Source organism: Leopardus geoffroyi, chromosome D4, assembly GCF_018350155.1.
Source record: "Leopardus geoffroyi isolate Oge1 chromosome D4, O.geoffroyi_Oge1_pat1.0, whole genome shotgun sequence".
NCBI lineage: Eukaryota > Metazoa > Chordata > Mammalia > Carnivora > Felidae > Leopardus > Leopardus geoffroyi.
This window is the reverse complement of record NC_059342.1, coordinates 80353266-80375659: the sequence shown is the minus strand read 5'-3', so window position 1 is coordinate 80375659 and position 22394 is coordinate 80353266. Positions and strand designations below refer to the sequence as shown.

Here is a 22394-nt window from a genome sequence, read left to right as displayed (position 1 = left end):
AACGTTTATTTATTTTTGGGACAGTTAGAGACAGAGCATGAACGGGCGAGGGGCAGAGAGAGAGGGAGACACAGAATCGGAAACAGGCTCCAGGCTCTGAGCCATCAGCCCAGAGCCCGACGCGGGGCTCGAACTCACGGACCGCGAGATCGTGACCTGGCTGAAGTCGGACGCCCAACCGACTGCGCCACCCAGGCGCCCCTATTGATCTTTTTAAAGAAACAATTTTTTAGTTTTGTTGATTACGTCTATAATTGTTTTCTGTTTTATATGGTCCATTAATCTCTACCTTCTACTTTTTTTTGTTTTATTGTTCTTTTTCTAACTTTGTAAGTTAACTACATTTATTTTTCATATGAATTATTGATTCAGGTGTCTCCTTGTATTTTTTACAGTTTTTGCTGTATGTACTTCAAAGCTGTGTTCTTAAGTACATAGTTTATGCCTACCTCTTCTTTTTAGCAAAATGTAACTCTATTCACATAAAATATTTTTTTACCCCATTTAAATTGTTCTGAATTCTGTTTTATCAGAAGTTATTATTTAACTACTAGCTTATCTTTTGTCAGTATTTGGCCTGTATATGGTTTTCTATCCCTTTATTTTAAACTTTTCTCTATCACTTGGTGCTATTGTATAGCTTTTAAATCTGTTTCTAGATAAGTTTTCTTTTCTTAACCTGTTTTGAGAATGTCTAACTTTTAATGAGATGTTTTAAGCCCACTCAAGTTTGTTGAGTTTATACTTATTCATGTTCTCTTATATTTTCTATTGAATATGCTCCCTTATTGTTTCTTTATATCCTTTCTTTTTTGTTGATTTGCTTTGGCACATCCTTCTTTACCCTTTTATTAAAAATTTGCACTAGTTTTCATTACAAAAACAATACTGTAATAGAAGAGTGTGAAGTACAAGGTAAAAATTCCTGACCCCTGTACTACCTGCTTTCTAGACATTGCCATTGTTTAAAATTTTTTATCTTTCCAGAAATTTTCTCTGCCTATGTAAATATTTATGTCTACACCTGTAGCTGTATCTCTGTATAACATTTTGTTTTATACCTATGGGAGGTTACCATTCTGTATTTTGCTTTTTGCATGTAATGCATATTAGACACCTTAAATCGAGGATTTTATTTTCCTATTTTGATATTACAAAAATTAAATGTTTGATCAAATTCATTAAAATATTTAATTTAAAGTTAGCCATCATGCTTTAACATGTAACTCTATTGTATGTTATGTTTACCCTGTGTTTTCATATTTTTAATTTAGATGCATCAAGCAGGTACCCAATAATGTTTGAAAGAAGCACTTTTTTAGAAAACGGGTTATGGGAAATACATCATGTCTCTAAAAGGTATTCTAAGATTTTATTGTCTTTTCCTTAGGAATTTTAAAAAATATTCAAATATGATATATAAATGGTCTGTCAATCTTCAGAGGGTTTCTTTGATTATTAAAGGTAGCACTGACATTTGATCAAGGTTAATTTGGTTGGCTATTGGGCTGGTTTTTCCCTCAGTAGCAGGGTTAACTGAGCACTGATCTTTGTAGAAGAATGCCATTTCACTTACCTTGAACTTATACTGAGCATGTAGTTTGGGGTGATATCTGGGCATTATACTTCTGTGTAGTTGTTTCAGTACTTCTAAACAGACTCTGGTGTGTAACAAACACACCAACAATGTATATCATCCATTTAGGTATGCATTTCCAATGCTATTTATCTACATAACAAATAAGAGAAGGCAATATTTTCCTTGTATTATAAACACACGCTGTAAATAACCGATTATCCATAATGTTTGAGAAATGATCAGTTTTTCTTCAGTTATCATGACTTGCCTGATGCCCGATAGCCTCCTTTACTCTCCCTGATTCCAGCTCTATCCACTTCTCTGATTCACTCTCTAAGCACAGCCATCCATGTGATTATGTTAAAATCCAAATCTGATCATGCCATTTCCCCACCTAAAACCATTTCTCCATGACCCATCAGGCAAAATCAATGTAGATTAAGACCCTCTCATCCACTGCTCTTGCCAATGGCTCCAGCCCATCTCCCAGCAGCCCTTGCCACTATCCTTTATTGTGCCCTCTGTGCTCCAGCAGTACTTGGTCTGTGCAGTTTTCTTACCTTTTCCTGGAAATCCTCTTTCTTAACCCTCCACTCCTAACAAAAGGCATTTCACATTTGACAACCAACTCAGACACTGGGTTCACCAGAAAGTGGCCCCCAAAGAATTAAATACTTACCTCTCTGCGTTCTTACTGTAGTTTGTACATGCTTGTATTGAAGCCCTTATTACCTCTGTGATCATGTATTTGTTTACATATTTCTCTCCTCTTCTAGAATAAGTTATTTGAGGCAGACAGCTTGTTACTTATCCCTGTATTTAGTCTTAGGACTGTGCCATGCACATGATAGGCACTTAGGAAATGTACTGTTTAGACTAAATGGACTTTGATTTTCTGAAAATTCCTTTTTGTTTCAATTGTTTTTGATTACTCTACTTTTCTTAAAAGTAGAGTTCACTGAAAATAATATAATTTTAATTTGATAACTTATCACAGCCCTTTCAGTTTATAAAAGTAGGGCAATGAAAATAAAACATGGGAGTATGTTGAACCATGTCTTAATCCATGTGGGCTGCTATAACAGAAAACCACTGACTGGGTGGCTTATAAACAAGACATTTATTTCTCATAGTTATGGAGGCTGAGAAGTCCAAGATCAAGGCACTGGCAGATTTAATGTTCAGTGAGAGCCCACTTTCTGGTTCACGGATAGCCATGACAGAAGGAATGAGGGAATTCCCCAGGACCTCTTCTGTAAGGACACTAATTCAGTTCATGAGGGCTCCACCCTCATGACCTGAGCACTTCCCAAAGATCTCCCGTCTAAATGTCATCACACTGGGGATTATATTTCAACGTATGAATTTAGGGGGGGATGCAAACATTCAATCTATGCCAAACCATATGTATATGCCTGTAACCAAACATTCTTGACCCAGACAGCAATTTCATATATTTCAACTTAATTGGTGTATAGGCAATTATCCTGAGAATGTAGGAGTCCCTTGTTGTCCTTTGTTCTTTTCTTGACTTTCTCCCCACCTATGGTCACTGATTTAACTTTGTTTTCTTGTGATTTGCTTCAAGAGCCCATATGTGAAAACTGTAAACATTTCTGGTTAATAGACCATGTTAAATTGGTTCCAGGTTAACTAAGGCTCACCTGTGTGTGATAGCTGTGAAATATTTTATTTTCTAGGCATCAGATAGAGTTGATGCTACCTGATTCTCTAACTACCTGGGAAATTCAAGGTGTTGGCATCTCAAATCAAGGTAAACAGCTAGTATGATATACTGAATTAAGGAGCAGTTTATTCATTGCAATATGTTTATCATTTTATTGACATTTTATCCAGAACTTTGGCAATAGCATATTTTAGACTCTCATTGTAAGCTCGTATGAAAAAGATTTATCTATATGTTTTTGAACATATTTTGTTCATTTAATGTTTTTGTAAGCCATCATTATATGAGCCACAGTTTCAAGTTCCTACTTTCCTAAAACTGTTATGATTTGCTGGGAGGTTGAGGTGGAGGATAAAAACAGGACTCATTACTGAGTTTTCTCTCAAACTATGGGTAACAGTGCAAATCAATATCATTTGTAAATTATTTTTAAGGATATTTATTTGAAGGGTGCCTGGGTGGCTCAGTTGGTTGAGCATCTGACTCTTGATTTCAGCTCAGGTCGTGATTCCAGGGTTGTGAGATCAAGCCCCACATCAGGCTCTGCCTGACCATGGAGCCTACTTGGGATTTTTTTTTTCTCTCTCTCTCTCCCTTTCCCCAGCTCACACACCCCCATTTGTGCACACCTTCTCTCTCTCTCAAATTAAAAAAAAATGTTATTTCATTTTTTATAATTCAATATTTCACCCATTAAGTGGTTTCCATAATGTATTAATGTCTTTGGCTACACTGAAAAATAGGATGGAGACAGACTGCTAAAAAAAAAAAAAAAAAAAAAAAAAACTATGCAATTTTGTAACCAGAGCACTAACAACAGCAACAAAAGAACAATAGTCTGATAAAGTTCCAAAGATATTAAATTCTAACAGAAAATGTTATAGTACATACAGTACTTAATCTTTAAAAAGAACACAAGTAAAGGTAGCTAAACAGAAGGTTGTGTGAGGGATGGCTGTGGTGGCTGAGTTATGGAAAAATGTGTAGACGTCTGGGGAAGCTGATGGCCAAATGGAGCCAAGATGAAAATATGTGGGGCAAATGGACATTGTGTCATAGCGCTCGGTTCCTCGTTTGCTGGCTGCTTTCAGCTGAGTAATGTACTTGTGTTCAGCTCCTATTACATGGTGGCCAAAAATATTGAAGTGTTAGGGGAAAAAGTGCACATGAATCACCAGGATGCATTGTCATCATTCCCTGACTTAGCAGTCATTGCAAGCTAAGAACATTCAGGCCTATACCTGGAGCTGAACAGACTGTGCCTAAAAAAATGTTGTGCGTGTGTACTTAATATTCTTATCCAGTGCCTTAAGGAAATGATTCTCAGGCTAATGGAAGTTACTAATGTTTTGTTGTGGTGGTGGTGGCTGAAGTTCACAAACTAATGGTGCAAATGTGAACACTGAGTGGATATTTGATGATACTAAAAACTCTCATTGTTTTTGACAGTGAGGTTAAAAAAACGGAAGTTATTGTCTTTGAGAGATATATGCTGAAATACTGACAGAGAAAATAACGTGATACTGAGATTTGCTTCAAGATATTTCAGGAAGTTCAGGAGAGATGGGTACAGAGGAAACAAAACTGGCCATGAGTTGATAATAATCACTGAGCTGGGTAGTGGGAACGTGGAGGTTCATTATGCCATTCTTTCTACTGTTTATATAAGTTTGATTTTTCCTATAACCAAAAGGGTACTTTTTTAACTTTACAAATAATCATGATAAAGCCTCTTTGTTTACGGCCATTATTTGAATGTTGAAGACAAAGGCCTGCCCGCCAGATAGCCCCGTGGCTCACTCTGCCACAGGTTCCGGGCTTCCCCTGACCAACCTGCCTACCGGACCTTATCTTCTTTATATGTGTCACTGCCTCATAGTTTATCACATATTGTTTATGTCTTCGTGACTAGAGGGAAGATTTTGCCTGTCTTGTTCACTGTTGTATCTGCATTAGCTAGAACAGTGGCCCATGGTGGTAGACTAAGTATTAATTGATTCGAGAAATAAGCATCACTAAGTAGAACTTTCAAGAAGAGAGAAATATAGGAGGAAAAAAAAGGAAACTCAATATCGTCTTTTTCTCTTCCTCCAAGTAAAATACAAGAATTTTGGAGAAGAAGAAGTACCCTGGGGGCCCCCTAATGTGCTTCTGTGCGCTGTCACCCCTCACAGGTCTGTGTGTTGCTGATGTGCTGCAGCTCCAGGTGCACAAAGACAGTTTCCTGGTCGGAGACAACAATGTGGCAAGAGTCAATTAAGAGGGACAGTTTCCCACACTCAAGTTCCTAAGTAAGTAGGTAAATATGTGGCACCAGAGTCAAGGGCTGAGAAATCTGATGGTAAATCCACTACACACAATTCACTTTAATGTGGCACAAACACTGCCCTTAATGCAAAAGGATCTGACATCAGGGAGGATTGGGGTGAGGGAGAAGGAGTGAGAGACTCTCAAGTTGTATGTAATTAACGTATCACCAGAGAAAAGGAATGGAAGTTTAGGTGAGAATAAGGTCATATTTTTGTTGGGAATGGTGGGAGTTGAGGGAAGTCTTCCTTAAATTAATCCACAGAAGCACAAGACTGGTGGTTGCCAGTGGTGGGGTTGGGGGTTGCGAGAGATGTGGAGTAACTGCCTGATGGGTAAGGGTTTTTTGTTTTGTTTTGTTTTGTTTTTTTGAGCAATGAAAATATTTTGGAATTAGATAAAGGTAGTAATTGCATAATATTGTGAATGTACTGAATACCACTGGATTGTTCACTTAAAAATGGTTAATTTTATATGAATTTCACCTCAAAACAAAGAAAAGTCTTCTTGTACTAGCTAATGTTGGGGAGGGCAATGGAAGTCCCCTCCTCTGTAAAAGTAGGAGGATTGGCAGATAAAATCATCTCTGTCCCACCCCCACATCACTCTGGACATTTGGGATGGATCTCAGAGAATGGGTAGGATTTTCACAAGTAGAAATAACGACTGAAATATTTTATGATGATAGAACAGCATACATATGGAAAGGGGAAACCATGGACAGTTTATTGCGGCCAGACCCTAGTAGGCTTAGAGGTAAACATTCTTTTGAACTTCTAAATTATTCCCAGAAGCAGACTAAAGGACCCTTCCCAGTCTTACAGTGAGTTGATGGCAGACCTAAACCTAGAACTTTGGTCTTTTGACTTTTAGGCTTGTGTTCTTTTCACTATAGAAAATAATCGATTCCATATGCTTTAGATCAACAAATTGGTCTTAAATAAATTGTACTAAGAGTTGCAGTATATTTAAAAATGAATATGTAATCCAGGAATTAAAACCCCAAATCTCAGTCTGGAATGACCATATAGTTAACACCAGTTTGTCTTTCAGAGTTGCAGTGAGAGCCATTTTCTTGGGGAACCTTCTATTAGCTCCAAGCCCTGATAGAACTGTTACTTTCCTTTCTATTTATCTCAAGTCTATCATTACACTCATAAGCATGCTTATATAGCTAATGTCTGTCTCTCCTACTAATCCGACCTAACATTTACTGAGGACTTAATCAAGGTCAGATCCATCCTAAGCTTTTTGTAAGAATTCATTTACCTAATTTTCACCATAACCCTATGAAGTAGATATTTCATTTGTTCTCCCTTTACGGATAGAGAAACTGAGGCACACAGCGATTAATTTGTGCAAGTCAAACAGTGAGTAGCAGAACCAGGACCCAACCCCAGCAGACTCATTCACGAGTCCACACACTGAAGCTCCCTGAGAGCAGCAGCGACTGTCTCTATGATTGCATCCTCGGCACCTGCCTGCCCAGAGCGTGTGCACGACTGTCAAACAAACGCATGGTCTCAATGCGAGCTCAGGAATGGCTCATACTTGGCTGTGTAGCCTGAGCAAGTCACCTGGCTTCTCTGAACTCAACATTTATCCTAACCACCATGTTTAGAGTTGTAAAGCCCAAATGAGATCATGGATGTGAAAACACCTTGGACAAGAATGAATGTTTAAATAAATATAAATGTACAGGATGACATATTAAGGATGCTTCATAAATTATATTCTTCTAAATACTTTAATTATTTGAGAGAATCATAGATTTGGATTCACTTTTGTTCAAAAAGCATTTTAAGAAAAGTTCAGGGGCACCTGGGTGGCGCAGTCGGTTAAGCGTCCGACTTCAGCCAGGTCACGATCTCGCGGTCCGTGAGTTCGAGCCCCGCGTCAGGCTCTGGGCTGATGGCTCGGAGCCCGGAGCCTGTTTCCGATTCTGTGTCTCCCTCTCTCTCTGCCCCTCCCCCGTTCATGCTCTGTCTCTCTCTGTCCCCCCAAAAAAATAAATAAAAGTTGAAAAAAAAAATTTAAAAAAAAGAAAAGTTCAGATAGAAGTCTTTTTCAGTGGCACGATTTGCCTCAATGAGACGCATTATTTGGTAACAATTCTCACTGGCTTGAGTAACCTGCCAGCAATGACAGCTAATTGCCTTTTGGACAGAGGCTTCACATAGATCTTAACTTCTTCCTTCATATATTGGAATAGGCTCAGTTTCATTTCCTTCAGAGTTCAGCATTCATAAGATTTATGTGTATTATTTATGCTTTTAATTAAGGCCTCAAGTAGAATAAAAGCACACTTAACCTTACTTGGGAATTGATTTCCATTTTAAAAACAGTAATGGGGTCACTCACTTTTGATTGGCTGTCCCAATTATAAACCCACTAAATAAATGGTTACCTAAAAAAAGAAAGAGGTCATTAAACAGATGAATCAAAACCAGTGAATTGCTCTTATTTATGGTGCCCACTTTTATTTCTAATTTATTTCTAATGCTTTTATTAGAAGTGAGGGCTCTGGAGCAAGTCCTGTAGTAGAGATCCAAACCTAGACATCAACCCCAAATTCTGGCACCATAACTAAACCTTCAGGTTTGTACTCAGCTCCTTGACTTCTTTGAAATACTATGGCAACTTGAAGTTATGGATTTCAAGTCATTCTATATTAAAGCAAGTAAAAAGAGGGAATCTCTCAGAGACAAATTCATTGCCAGTGTTCATTCAGCCCACAGTTATTAGCATTGACTCAGGTGGCGGGCACTGAGATGGCAATAAGAAGTGACTGCTGAAGCAGAAAAACAGAAAAATTCCCAAACACCACCTACTACTGTTGTCAATATAGAAATTTCCTTTTTTCTGCAACTGAGATAATTTTGTAATAGCAAGGTATGCTTGACCAAACTTGACCTGATACCCTGATTTGTACTGTTTGGCCCCGGGTCCTTGCCCTTGCCTTGAGTATCTTTGTGGTGGTTTGCTCATCTCTGGCTACTCATGGCCAGAGAAAAGATCTCCTTAGTTGAGTACATTCCTGGCAGAAAAATTCACCTTTCCCCCCCCCCCCCCCGCCCATAAGCTCAAGGTCTTAAAATGAAATATTTAAATATATTTATGAATTCTGCCTTTCCTTACAAAAGAATACTCTGTATTGCCAAAAATAATAATCTTTGGGAGTTCTGCTAGAATTCAACATCATGTTTTGATATTCAGGAATATGGAACGCAAAAGATGAAAACACTCGTGTCAGCGAGTACTAACTAACCTGGAATTCATTCTTTCTTTCCTCCTTATTATCAAAACCTGAATTTTAGCTGGCCTTCATTTCCCTTGAAGTTGGGCACAGCCTATTCCCAAGTCTCTTCATGAAATGTATGTATGGGACTTTGGAGAAGGCTGCTCAAAGCAAGTGGATTCAACAGGGAGGGGTCTCTTTTCTGCCTTTCTTTTTGCAGCCCTCATCCTACAAACAATGGCTGGAGTTCCAGCAGCCAACATGGACCATGAGGTAACACTGAAGATGGAAGCTAGGTGATAGCATGGCAGAACAAAAAAATAACGGCCTCTGCCTCTGAGGACATATGGAAATGCCATTGCAGCCTTGGACTTCTTTTATGTGAGAAAGAAATAAACATATACCTCATTTGGGCAACAGTGATTTTGATTGCGTGTTATATACAGCAGAACCTAATTCTGATTATTATAAACTCATTTTCTTTCTCTGGCCCTGTGTAGCTCCCCTGTCATAACGCTCATCACAGTTTGGTTTAACTGTTCATTTGATGGTCTGTCTTCAACACTAGACCCCAAGTTCCTTGAACATCCTGTCTAGTTCCCCATTGCTGCCCCAACCACTGTCTGGTACATTTTAGGTGCCCAGTGAACATTTGTTGAATGGTTGACTGCAGGCACACCTAAATCTCAATTCTCTCTTCTCTCTTTCTCTTCTCCATCCTTTATAGATTATTCCTGCTATCAGACTTCTCCATCTGATTAAGCCATCCTTCATCTCTCTCCATCCCTAATGACAGCCCAGACATCTCTCTATCTCATCCCAGCCTCTCGCCACCCCCTGCAGCATTCCCATCCCTGTCCACCAAATCCTTCATTCCTAAGCCAGGGATACCTGGGATGCACTCCACCAATTTCACAAGGGTGAAGGACATTATTCTTAAAAGGGAGCTAGGATGCTAATACAGGCCTTCTCGCCAAGTGCACTTGAAGCTAGATCCCATGTGGCACCTGGGGCTGGGGTTCCAAGGACCCTTGGGGAATTCTGAGAGACAATTCCAAGCCCAAACCATGGTCTTAGCAGTTCTCAAGGTGCCCCTTACCCATGGCCTGTGCCAGGGCTTGGTGCACAGGATCCCCCCCTTATGTGGCAGAATTAGCCCTCCCTCTTTCCCAGATACCTATGGACTCAGCCCCAGGTTCTGTCCCACAGTAGCTGGCATAGTAGCTGCTCAGATGAGGAAACCTGTCCAAGCAAGTGAAGAGGCTACCAGAGATGTCCACACTGAACTGCCTTTCTTGCTCCCCTAACAGAGTAGGGAAAAGCTTTTAAGAGGCCCTACCCTCACCCCAACCAGATCACATCCATCATCCCCCAAGATCTTATTTTCTTAAGGGAAAAGTGCAGAACTCCCAGAAGTGATTCTATGTGATCTAGAGGCAAGATGTTATTAAATGCTGAGTACATGTGGTATAGGATTTGGCATCTACTTCTCCTTGCTCATATTATATATGCCTCAATTCTGATCTTTGAATGTCTGCCTCCTCCCTGGTCTGTCTATCTTTTTTCTTTGCAGCTTAAAAAATTATAGTAAAATATATAGAACGTAATATTATTTTAACCACTCATAAGTATACAACCCAGTGGCATTAAATACATTCACAATGTTATGTAACCATCAATATCATTTATACCCCAAACCTTTTCATGATTTGTAACAAAAACTCTGTGCCCATTAAATGATGACTCCCCCTCCTGGTCTGTTTCTTGATCAGGGACCCTGCCTCCATCGTGGCCATCCCCTGACCTCAGCCGTATAGTTAGGTAGGTCCTACCTATTTGCCAATAGTCCATCTTAATGTGATTTTCTGCCTGGCCTCTTGAGGAACGCAGCCCAACATGACCTACCTGTTAAGATATTACTTTCTTAGACCCCTGATACTGGCTGCCTCTCTTTTGCCTCGTTTTGAAAGTGCTCTGTAGATGCTGGCTGCCAAAAGGAATGCTTTCTAAGCATCTACAAGCTAGGACACTGTCTGTCCCACCCTTGGGAGCTGGCTTGCTTCCAGGTCATATCTCCTAGCTCATGCCAGTCTGTACGTCTGCCTAAAGTAACTGAGCTATTGTGTCCTTTTGACAACCATCTTCCCAAACACTTCTCCCTCCTTATCATTCTCCTCCCAGATTGCAATCCCTTTGCTACTTGCCCTGTGTTATTTGAAGAGACTCCATGTGAGGTTAAGAGACTTTGGAGTCATATATGGCTCTGCTCCTGGCTTCGCTACTCCAGAGCTGGCTTCGTGGACATGCAGCTTGTGCAGTCACAGAGGGCCCAGCACTCAGAAGGGCCCACACTTCTGAATTTATTAATAGTTATGTCTTTGAACCTGTGTCTTATAAGTGTGATGGGGAAATGGAGCATGTAGGTGAACAGAGGAGATATGTGCAAACACATGTGCCCACCATTCCTTTTCACCCCATTCACATAGAGCATTCACGATACCCCATGAACACAGAATACCAGTGGACCCACAATGCAGTTTAGGGAGACTCAAAGTGAATACAAAGTAAGTATGTCATGTCTATGACTCAACAAGCAGGGTGCTGACAGCCTTTAGAGGCCATATATTCTTTTGGAGCCAGAATTTGGTTTGAATGCAAAAACAAACAACAACCACAATGGCATTCTAAGAAACACAAATGGCAGAGGAAACTCATCATATTCTTTCTTGTTCATGTTATTAGCCAATGACTGGAACTAAATATGATGACACAGAAGGAAGGGGAAATGCAGGATAACCCATAGCTCCTTTTCCATTCAGGCTTTTCTTACTCTTCAGTAAGCAAAGGTAGAGAGTGTTGGTAGAATACACATGTCAAAAAGTAAAATAACAGTCGAGTTTGTTTTGCACTGCATTTCCAATGTTCTGATAAGAACAAAGTATACATGCATGTATGAGATCTGAAAAACAAACTGCGTGGTCTTGGTGATTCTACATATGAATTAAGTGCCCTTGTATTAGCATTTAAAACTAGCATCGCACTAAATGAAGATGAATGGTAAAATTCACGCCATTAATTTAAACCTTTGATTTTCCTTGACTTAGAATGACATTAAAAATAGCAAGTAAAAAACACCATTGCAAGTTGAGGAAGAGACCACAGAAGAAATGAAAAGGTTTTTATGTTTTAATACCGCACCTTTTCTTACTTTTTGAATAAGCAGGTCTACATTTTCATCTTACACTGGGACCCTCAAATTGTACAGGTGGCCTTGGCTACTTCTTTCTGTGTGATTCTAGGCCCCCTTCCTTCCTTTGAGCCCTGTCTGATCATCAGGGTCTTTGTGTGTAAAATGAGAACAATGCCAAATCATGCCAACCAACATCAAGTGGCCTCTGCTGCTGAGCAATCATTTTATTCATTCCTTATTTTCTTTCTAAATAACTTCCATGAAGATATCTGTGCAGCAGTCTGGTGAGGGGGAGTCCATGGATAAATGGAGGAAAAGAAAATTCTAAAAAGGGAGCAGACTAAGCCTTTGAGAGGTTTAGCAGTGATTTTTGGAGAAAAATCCATTGAAAAGTTCTGTGATATTTGGCTTTTTTTTTTTTTTTTTTTTGTCCAACTAATGGAGACTTCTGCATGTTTGCAGGCAGAAAGAAAGAAGTTGATAAAGCAGGAGAGAGATAAGATGCTTAAAAAAATAATCATAAGAACTCCTTACATGTTTATATGATTTCCAATGCTCAGGGATATCACATTTCAGCATTCCTATAAGAAGGCAAGGTAGGCATTGCTCTCTCCAGGAACTGAAGAAACTAGTTCTCAGAAGGGACGAGAAAAGGGAAGTCTGAGTCTACCTTGGAGAAGGTGTTATGTGTTAGCACTGGCCATCAGCACAGCACAAATTATTCCAGTCTGCTTTGGGATGCGGTTAAGTTACTACCAGCAGGTGGCGCTTTCAAGGAGCTGTCTGAACCTGCTGCTCTTTAAGAACTTAAAGTATGCTTGGGAATTTTTATTTTTTAATTTTTATTTATTTTTGAGACAGAGAGAGACAGAGCATGAACGGGGTAGGGTCAGAGAGAGAGGGAGACACAGAATCCAAAGCAGGCTCCAGGCTGTCAGCACAGAGCCCGATGCGGGGCTCGAACTCACAGACTGAGAGATCATGACCTGAGCCGAAGTTGCACGCTTAACCGACTGAGCCACCTAGGCACCCCTAGAGTATGCTTGGGAATTATTGAGTGGTAAGCAAGTGCCCATTAGTGGTGGTACTGAGCACAAGGAGCTTTCCCCAGCATTGTATCTTTAGAGAAACGGCTATTCTAGTGTACAAGTTTAGTGTTGCTAGGTAATGGCAGGGATTCAGGAATGCCTTAGCTGGGTCATTTTGACTTGGGTTCTCTCAAGGACCTAAATACAAGATCATCCATCCTTGGATTTGAATCGCCGTGTTCCCTAGGGTGTGGCTTACCTGGTTGTTCTCTGGCTGTGCCTACCTCTAGCCTTGTCAGGTCATCTCCCCAGTCTACCATCTGCCTGGTTGTCTGATCAGCTAGTCTTACCTCAGCGCCCCGTGAGGAAGAGAGAACCGGACAGAAGTCAGATTAGTCCTTCACTTAATGTCATACCTATTCCCATGTAGTACCTTTGAGCCTCTGTCTAGAATTTACAATGGTGTGTAAATAAAAATCAGAATGTGTGGATCAGGCTGTATAAAGTATTATAGAGTTTATAAAATGGAGAATCAATTACAAATAGCTGGAGGAGGGGTCAAAGAGAAGCTAAGGCTGCAACCTGGTTTGGTATGTCTCTCTTCTTTTTCCTACTGACCCTACCACAATCAAATCCCCGTCTCTGCTAGTTATTAGATGTGTTCCCTGAGGCAAACCACTATATTTTTCTGAGCCTCAGTTTCTTCATTGGTGACCTGAAGGTTATAGCACCCTTCAGAGTGGTTGTGCAGATCAGAGACCATTTGCGTAATTTCATTATCGCAATAATGGATACACGTTAGGAGCTAGTAATCGGTGGCTATTGCGTTGTCATTATTTGGATAAGTTCTTTAAAATTTGAGAACATGTCCTCTATGTCTGGCTCTCACAAAGCACCTATTAAAATTCACTGGAGTTCAATAGGTCTTGTTGAGATGGTGAATTAACATTTATGCCCTTCCTTCCTTTTAAAAAAAAATATTTACTTATTTTGAGAGTGAGAGTGTGTGTGCACGCTCACAGGTGGGGGAAGTGCAGAGAGAGAGGGAAAGAGAGACATGAAGCTCGATCTCATGAACCTGTTAGATCATGACCTGAGCCAACGAAATCAAGAGTTGGACACTTAACCAACTGAGCCACCCAGGTGCCCCTATGGCTTTCCTTCTTAATTACTAAACCTCCTCCTGCGAAATAAGAAAATGCTTCAAACAGTATCTTTCATAAGGGTCACAGTGAGGAGGACCTTTTTGAGCAAAGACTTCTTATGGATTATAAGGAAAATAGTAGGGTACACATAATCTGCTAATGGAAATCAATGTCATAAACAAAAGAAAATTTTCTTTAAATGCCTTCTAAAAAGGTTCTGGTCCATGGAAACCTTTTTGTGCTCCTTTGCTCACTAAGTTAGGCTATCAGACTCTCATGATGTAGCAATTAGATAGATTCTTAAGATGTTAGTCATCTAATCCCAGACCTTTAATTGACAGTTGACAAACAAAAGAAGTGGGAAGCAAAATCTGCTGGGTTCGATGATAAAGATAACCTTTCATCCTGAGAGTCATGCTACCATTGGTGTTGTGGTCTGCCCAGCAGCGGCCAGGAAAATAAAACTGTATCAAATACAGATTGCCATGATGCTGTGCACATATTTCCAAAAAAAGAGTAGAAGGTCATAAGTCTGTCCTAGCCAATAAGAAGAACAGTGACCATTCTCAGATTCACACTATGTGTCAAGAACTACATACATGTTTCATATCATTCTCCCATTGGCTCTATGAAGAATTATCATTTGATTTTATAGACAATGAAAGTGGATCTTAATTTGGCCAAGAGCCCATCCCTAGATAGGCAGTCAGGATTTGAGTTCAAGTCTGCCTCACTTCAAACCATCCTTTCTTTTTTTTCAATGAAATATTTCAAACTTTTAGAAAAGTACAGTGAGTGATGTATCAAACACCAGTATAACTACTGCAAAACTCCCCTGAATTATTTGTAAAATATTGCCATACTGACTTCAGATCTTCCTTTAAAACAAAACATAAGGGATACAGTCTGTGTACCCTTTTCCTACCCCTTCCCCCATTCTCCTTCCCTTCCCAGACAGTACCGTTTATCCTGATGCAGTATTTATCTTTCACAATCATGTTTATGTTATTACTACTGATGTAAATGTCTATAGGCCATAACATTGCTTTGCATTTTTTTTTAATTTATGTTTGTGTTGTTATGGTCTTTGTGTCATTTTGCAGGTTGGTTTTATCAGCCAACATTGCTTTCCATTGCATGAAAATACAGTCATGTATTTACCGTTTTTCTATTGTTCTAGGTTGCTGCCAAATTTTGCTATGACAAATAATGCTACAAAGAGCCTTTCCATGCTAGTCCATGCACACTTTAGGCAAATGTGTGCACATTTTCTGGGGTATATACCTAGAGTTTCGACCTTTCCATTATCCTCTACCAGGCCTCTTGGAGCTTGTGGTGAATTGCTGAGCAATGTTGGGGTACTGGGGTCTTGGCTGTAGGATACAAGCACAGGATTGTGAAGGAACAAGGGACTTATAGAGGATTTGGTGTTGACAGCCCAAGTCACTTGGGAGAGGAACTTTAATTTGCAGCTAAAGCAGTGGCTCTTGGGCACGAGATGAAAAAGAGATTAGTTTCTCCTTTGGCCTGATCAACTGAAAAACTAATTTCAAGCTGGACTTGGAGATGTTAGAAGTAACGGGAAAGGACCAAGTGAAGCAAGAACGCTTGGAAGAGGTTGTTGGTACTTTAAGTCAACAATTTTTAAACCGTGTGCCCAGGGACCCCAGAGTTCCCATTAAGCCTCCTCAAGGGCCACCTGGGGGTGCACCTGGGGGAGACAGGCAGACAGCCTGCACCCCACTGTGCTTCTCTCAAAGCACCTCTACTCCAACTATTTTACACATTGGAATTTTTGGCAAGACTTTGTTTCAGTAAACTATTGTAGCTAAGTGTTTTTTTTTTAATCCATTTAAATAGGAGCACCTGGATGGCTCAGTCAGTTAAGTGCCCAGCTCTTGGTTTCAGCTCAGGTCACGATCTCAGGGCTTGTGAGTTCGAGCCCCACATCTGCTTGGAATTCTCCCTCTCTTCCTCTCTGCTCCTTCCCCACTCATGCTCACTCTCTCTTTCTCAAAATAAATAAATAAACTTTTAAAAATCCATTTAAATATATAGGAAGACAAGTAACTAAGGATGGATATTTATATATGAGGTTCCCAATTAGTTGTAGTTTGTACCCCAATATTCCCTCTCACGCCGCTGTTATAAATAGACTGAGTGGGCTGCATTCTTCAGTGCTGGTAGCACTAACCCATATATATCCCATATTTCTGATGACACACCAACTTGAGGATATAAATAAGGTAAGAATAATAGTGATAGTATTGGGCTGACTATTTAGGTGGTAGGAACACCTTCATATCATGGTGACTTCCGAGAATAATAATAAGGAATTACGCTATTTGACTGGAGTGAAGAAGGGCAACATTGAGGCTGAAGAATCAAGTAGAATCCAGATCAGGAGGGGCCTTGTGAACTAAGCGAAGTCATGTGGGCTCTGTCCTGAGGGTAGAATCAACATGGCATTAGCAGGAAGGCCAGATGACCAGCAAAGTTTCTGCCAGACTTGGATTCTCCTCTTTTATTTATTTATTTATTTTTTATTTTTTTTTTCAACGTTTATTTATTTTTGGGACAGAGAGAGACAGAGCATGAACGGGGGAGGGGCAGAGAGAGAGGGAGACACAGAATCGGAAACAGGCTCCAGGCTCTGAGCCATCAGCCCAGAGCCCAACGCGGGGCTCGAACTCACGGACCGCAAGATCATGATCTGGCTGAAGTCGGACGCTTAACCGACTGCGCCACCCAGGAGCCCCGGATTCTCCTCTTTTAGAGTTGCATATTTGTATAAAAGCTAAAAACTACCCCTGAAAGTCAACATTGTGAAGAAGAATCCACCTCTGAGCCATGTTTAAAAGGCAGTTAAAAAGTTTCAAACACACTTGAAAATCTGTGAATTGAATTTTGGTTTTAGTGGGGACCTCTGAGATCCATTATTTTAAAAAGTGTTTTCGGGGTGCCTGGGTGGCTCAGTCGGTTAAGCGTCTGACTTCGGCTCAGGTCATGATCTCGCGGTCCATGGGTTGGAGCCCCGCGTCGGGCTCTGTGCTGACAGCTCGGAGCCTGGAGCCTGCTTCGGATTCTGTGTCTCCCTCTCTCTGACCCTCCCCCGTTCATGCTCTGTCTCTCTCTGTCTCAAAAATAAATAAAGGTTAAAAAAAATTTTTTTAATTAAAAAAAAAATAAAAAGTGTTTTCTTTCACAGAAATATGCCAATATGTTTGGAAATGTTTGGAAATGATTGCAAATATCATTTATCACTATTGATTCTATAATACAAGCAAACTTCCTTGGGCTTAAAACACAGATATCTACGATGATTTGAGTATTCTTGCTTTCTCCTAAGTATCTTTTCCCGAAAATGATGGCAAAAGGACTTTGTTTGTTTTAACTTGACCCATCTTTCGTAACCCAGTTTAATCATTTCACAGATTCCCTTTTGAAATAAATGTACTAGATTGTCAGACAATCATGGAAGATTTTTTTTATCACCTCAATAACATGCAAGAAATATCTTTAGTGAAATTTGTATATCAAATTCTCTTTTGTGTGACATTTTTCTAATGAGTTTAGTACTAAAATGTTGGTAAGGTTAAAACCTTATTAATTCAAAGCAAGGAATGCCAATGTGACCCTAAAACATCTGAATAATTGAAAAATGTCTAGAGAAATTGGTTCTGTTACTTTAGAATAAAGTACCTATTAGGTACTAAGGTAGATGAGTACAAATATAAGGAAGATTGTACATAAAATTTTTTCTAGCAAACATAAAACATACAAATCTCAAGGATAAAATTTTATTTCATTCTAAGTTAATAGACGTGTTTGTTATAGGAAGCTTTTTTTTCTTCAGCTCTTCTATTAAAATTATTAAAATCTTCATTGAAAGGTATAAACATGAGTTTATTTAAAAAAAAGATATTCTGCATCTGAATGAATGCAAATTTGGAATTTGTGTCATATGAATTAATAGATATTGGAGGATATCCATTCCCTGCTAAATAGAAAAGTATTTGATGGGTTATTTCCTAGAAAACAATGCCAGTGTCCTCAGCATGGCATTTTCATTGCCTATCACAATCTTTCCTCTACCTAATGTTCAGCATCTTCTGTAGACTGGGACAGACCAAGGAACAATTCCATAGAGCTTCTCTGAAGATCTGTCTTATCCTTAGGCCATTTCCAGTGCCAATGACACAACCACTCAGGATTTCTCTAGAAAGATTACTTCATGAGCCTTGTCTAAACCAGACCTATCCTAAAATCATCTCATTTTGAAACTGAATCCTGGTGGGTCTCTGTCAGTATCAGAGCATATAGATTTATCAGAGGCATGCTCACAGATTGATACAACTTCAGAGCAGGTGTCCTGGTCAAAAGGGATAAGGCCAAAGGCAAAGAGATCTACTGGCTTCTAGCTTTGAGCCATTCATTCTACTGTCAAATTCCCATGTTAGAATCTCCTTATTTGTATTAATCAAAATAAATCTCTAGGTGTAAATCCCTTTCTAAAAGATCTCCTACCTCTGCATCTGGGCATTAAAGGGTGTTTTTCAGTTCTGATTTTAGTTTTCCGACTTAAAAGTCCCTCTTTCTGACATTAATAATTAACCAGTAAACTAATGTACCCAAATTCTTCAATCTCAGTTTATTTAAAAGGAGAGTAGCTTCAAAAAGGTTATATCCATGGTTGACTGATACCTCCAGCCATGGGCCTTTGGGGCATACTTGTTTTTTTAATCTTCCTGGGTAAAAGTTGGGGACAGGAACAAACGTAAGTAAAAGAACCCATCTTCATTTATCAATGCATCTTAGTTGTGATGAGTGAAAAATAAATTCAGTAGATGGTGCTAATTTGAAAATAACTTTCTACTTCCTAGAGCACCTGGTGAATAGTCTCACCTCTGAATGAGAAATTCATGGAAGCATTTTGATTTGAGGAGTGGCTTACAACACAGCAGCTTTATGGGATTGTTATTTATAAAAATCTACATAAGTGATTGTTTGAATTCCTCTTCAGAAGAGCAGAAAATAAACTCAAGATAATAAACTTTCTTGCCATTGATTGCTTATTTCTATTTGGTTCATAATTTTCTTTGTATATTCCATGTACTTATTGTGCATAGTAAAGCACATGTTACTTTGAGGTCAATTCTAATACTGTGATTTGAAAACCTATTGTAACTGTTTCTAAATTTATGAATTAATTCTTCACAAATTTTGGTGTTATAGAAATATTGTGCATTTCACAGTATTTCTTAAAAAATACTGGTTTGGGGGCGCCTGGGGGACTCATTCAGTAAAGCATCTGACTTCGGTTCAGGTCACGATCTTGAGGTTCATGCGTTCAAGCCCCATGTTGGGCTCTGTGCTGACAGCTCAGAGCCTGGAGCCTGCCTCAGATTCTGTGTCCCCCTCTCTTTTTTCCCCTCCCCTGCTCATGCTCTGTCTCACTCTGCCACTCAAAAATAAATAAATGTTAAAAAAAATACTGATTTTGGGGGCACCTGGGTGGCTCAGTGAAGCATCCAACTCTTGATTTCAACTCAGGTTATGGGTCAGGCTCTGCACTGACAGCGTGGAACCTGCTTGGGATTCTGTCTCCCTCTCTGTCCCTCTCCCGCTCGTGCTCACTCTCACTCCCTCTAAATAAATAAATAAATGAATAAATAAATAAATGATTTTGTATCTAGAAATAGCATTTTAGTACTGAAAAGGAACTGGAAAGTATCTAATTGAACCTACTTATTTCACATATAAGGATAAACCCAGACAGAGGGGAAAGTGACTTGCCAAAGATCATGCTGCTGGAGGGAGACAAAAGCAGGGCTTGTATTAAGGATTCTTTTTTTTCCACTTTGGTTTGCTTTTTCTTTTTTTCATTTTGTCATAAATGTATACATAAATATTGAAAATATAAATATAAATGTATACTCAGGATGTCATAAATTGACAACACTCTCCCACCCCTATCTGATTTTCTCACATGGCCACAGTCTTACCCCCTTTCCTCGGTAGTTTTTATATACTCGCTTTTGAGAGGCAAGTGGCAAAAGTTCAGGGAGATTGAGATTAAGTGACTTCAAATTAGTAGTAGAATTAGGACTAGAACCAGGGTCTCATGATTCTGAATTCTTTCTACTACTACTGGCCCTTAATAAGCATCTCCTTTCTTTCTCTGAAAAAATGACAGTGTGCTGTTTACAGCATAGCAAACAATATAATTAATTTGATTGATTGATTCAACAAAATTTATTGAGCACCTACCATGTGATAGGCACTGGGGATGTAATTGGTGGTATAAAGCTTGCATTCTAGTGGGAGAAGCAAATGATGGGTGGATGAATGAACCAATGAATGAATGAATAATATTAGGTGGCTATCAGTACAAGGAAGAAAAAAATAGAGTCAGAGGATAAAGAAATGATGGGGCCTTACCCCAAAGTTGTAGAAAGTGAGAGGAAGCAAATTATGCAAATATCTGGGGAAAGAGTATTCCAGGTAGAGGCCAAAGTCATATTTTTGCCTCTCTGCAAGCTCAGTGGCCTGATCTTCTTTTCTTTTTAAAATATTTTTAATTAATTTATTTATTTTGAGAGAGACAGAGAGAGCGAGTGGGGTAGCGGCAGGGGAAGAGAGAATCCCAAGCAGGCTCTCCACTGTCAGTGGAGAGTCCAATGTGGTGCTCAAACTCACAAACCATGAGATCATGACCTGGGCCAAAACCAAGAGCCAGACACTTAACCAATTGAGCCACCCAGGCGTCCCTGGCCTGACCCTCTTAAACTGTTGAAAGAAAATAAGAAAAGTAGGATATATTTTTTTAAGAATGATTTTTTTATGTAAATAGATTGTGGTACTGATAAGCCAATAAAGACTAGAATCTGTATGAAGGGTGATTCCAAAGCCATCTTTTAGGGACTTCTAAATACTGAATACTTTATGTTTTATCACCACCACCACCACCATATGGACAATTCAAAATTAAAACAATATTAAACTGAAAAAGATAAAACTTACGAGAATGCTGAAATTAAAATAGCGTATTTTTCTAGATTTTTCAGATTGCATAACTCTTGCTATCTAGTTTAGTATAGCAATTGAAATTGTTAACCCAGGAAACGGGCTGCTTGGGTTCAATTCCTAATTCTGTAACTTAACTGTGTGACCTTCGGCAAGTAAATTATCAGTTTCTTCATCTGTAAAATGGGAGTAATAATAAGATCTTCCTCACAGAGTGGTTGTAGCACAAAGTGAGTATATCTATCTACCTATCTATCTATCTAGTTGTTAAAACAGTACCTAGCACAGATTTCAGGAAATGTATCTTATTATCAGCAAAACTTAACTTTTCTCATTTCCTCCTCTTCCTGGGTAAGCATTTGAGGAATTCAGATGATGGTTGGAAATCTGGAGATCTTTTCCCTCTTTTACAATTTGCTGCCAGATGCTTTAAAAGGACTTAATTGTTTCCAAATTAATTTCATTTGTTACCAAAGACTTCCTGACTTTTTAAACGTCATATTGTTGGGGCGCCTGGGTGGCGCAGTCGGTTGGGCGTCTGACTTCAGCCAGGTCACGATCTCGCGGTCCGTGAGTTCGAGCCCCGCGTCGGGCTCTGGGCTGATGGCTCAGAGCCTGGAGCCTGTTTCCGATTCTGTGTCTCCCTCTCTCTCTGCCCCTCCCCCGTTCATGCTCTGTCTCTCTCTGTCCCAAAAATAAATAAACGTTGAAAAAAAATTAAAAAAAAAAATAATAATAAACGTCATATTGTTGACAGGGGCCCGCAATAATTCTGCCAGGTGCCGTGGCAGATGGCCTCCAGGCCTGTTCGGCCACTTGAATTAGTCCGTCACTGTGACCTTTTGGGTTGGAGCATACTTTTCTTTTCCTGTGTAATCACACATATGGCTCTCACTATCCAAATTAGCCACTTTCATGAAATATAACTAAGAGTTTATATTTGTAAGTGTTCTTTTAATAAACCAATGAAAATACACACATTTAAAAAATTTATTTCAAAAACCTATATAGACTCATTTGCATTCTTGTATAAACCATGTGAAAAACAATACTGGGAATAGCTTTTAACTCATTTTAGTCAAATTAAGGAAACTTAACATTTATCGAGTACTAAGCACGCTAGGTGTTTTCATATGCATATTCTCATTTAGTCCTTTACTGCAAGCTGGTAAAGAAGGTGGTATTTTCACAGGT

At 39.4% G+C, this 22394-nt stretch overlaps 2 protein-coding genes across 2 annotated transcripts in view; both read left to right on the top strand.

The window, feature by feature from the left end:
* LOC123593213 (complement C5-like) overlaps window positions 1-9228 on the top strand; it is a 37194-nt gene extending 27966 nt beyond the window's left edge. Inside the window, exons 14-17 of the mRNA XM_045468811.1 lie at window positions 1275-1359; window positions 3280-3353; window positions 5441-5557; window positions 9032-9228. Of these exons, the coding sequence (XP_045324767.1) occupies window positions 1275-1359; window positions 3280-3353; window positions 5441-5526 (245 nt within the window). The 3' untranslated portion in view covers window positions 5527-5557; window positions 9032-9228. The remainder of the gene's footprint in view (window positions 1-1274; window positions 1360-3279; window positions 3354-5440; window positions 5558-9031) is intronic.
* Window positions 9229-18844: 9616 nt separating this feature from the next.
* The window catches only part of LOC123592841 (complement C5-like), an 87770-nt gene continuing 84220 nt past the window's right edge, over window positions 18845-22394 (top strand). Inside the window, exon 1 of the mRNA XM_045468229.1 lies at window positions 18845-18951. Coding sequence (XP_045324185.1) covers window positions 18887-18951 — 65 coding nt within the window. The 5' untranslated portion in view covers window positions 18845-18886. The remainder of the gene's footprint in view (window positions 18952-22394) is intronic.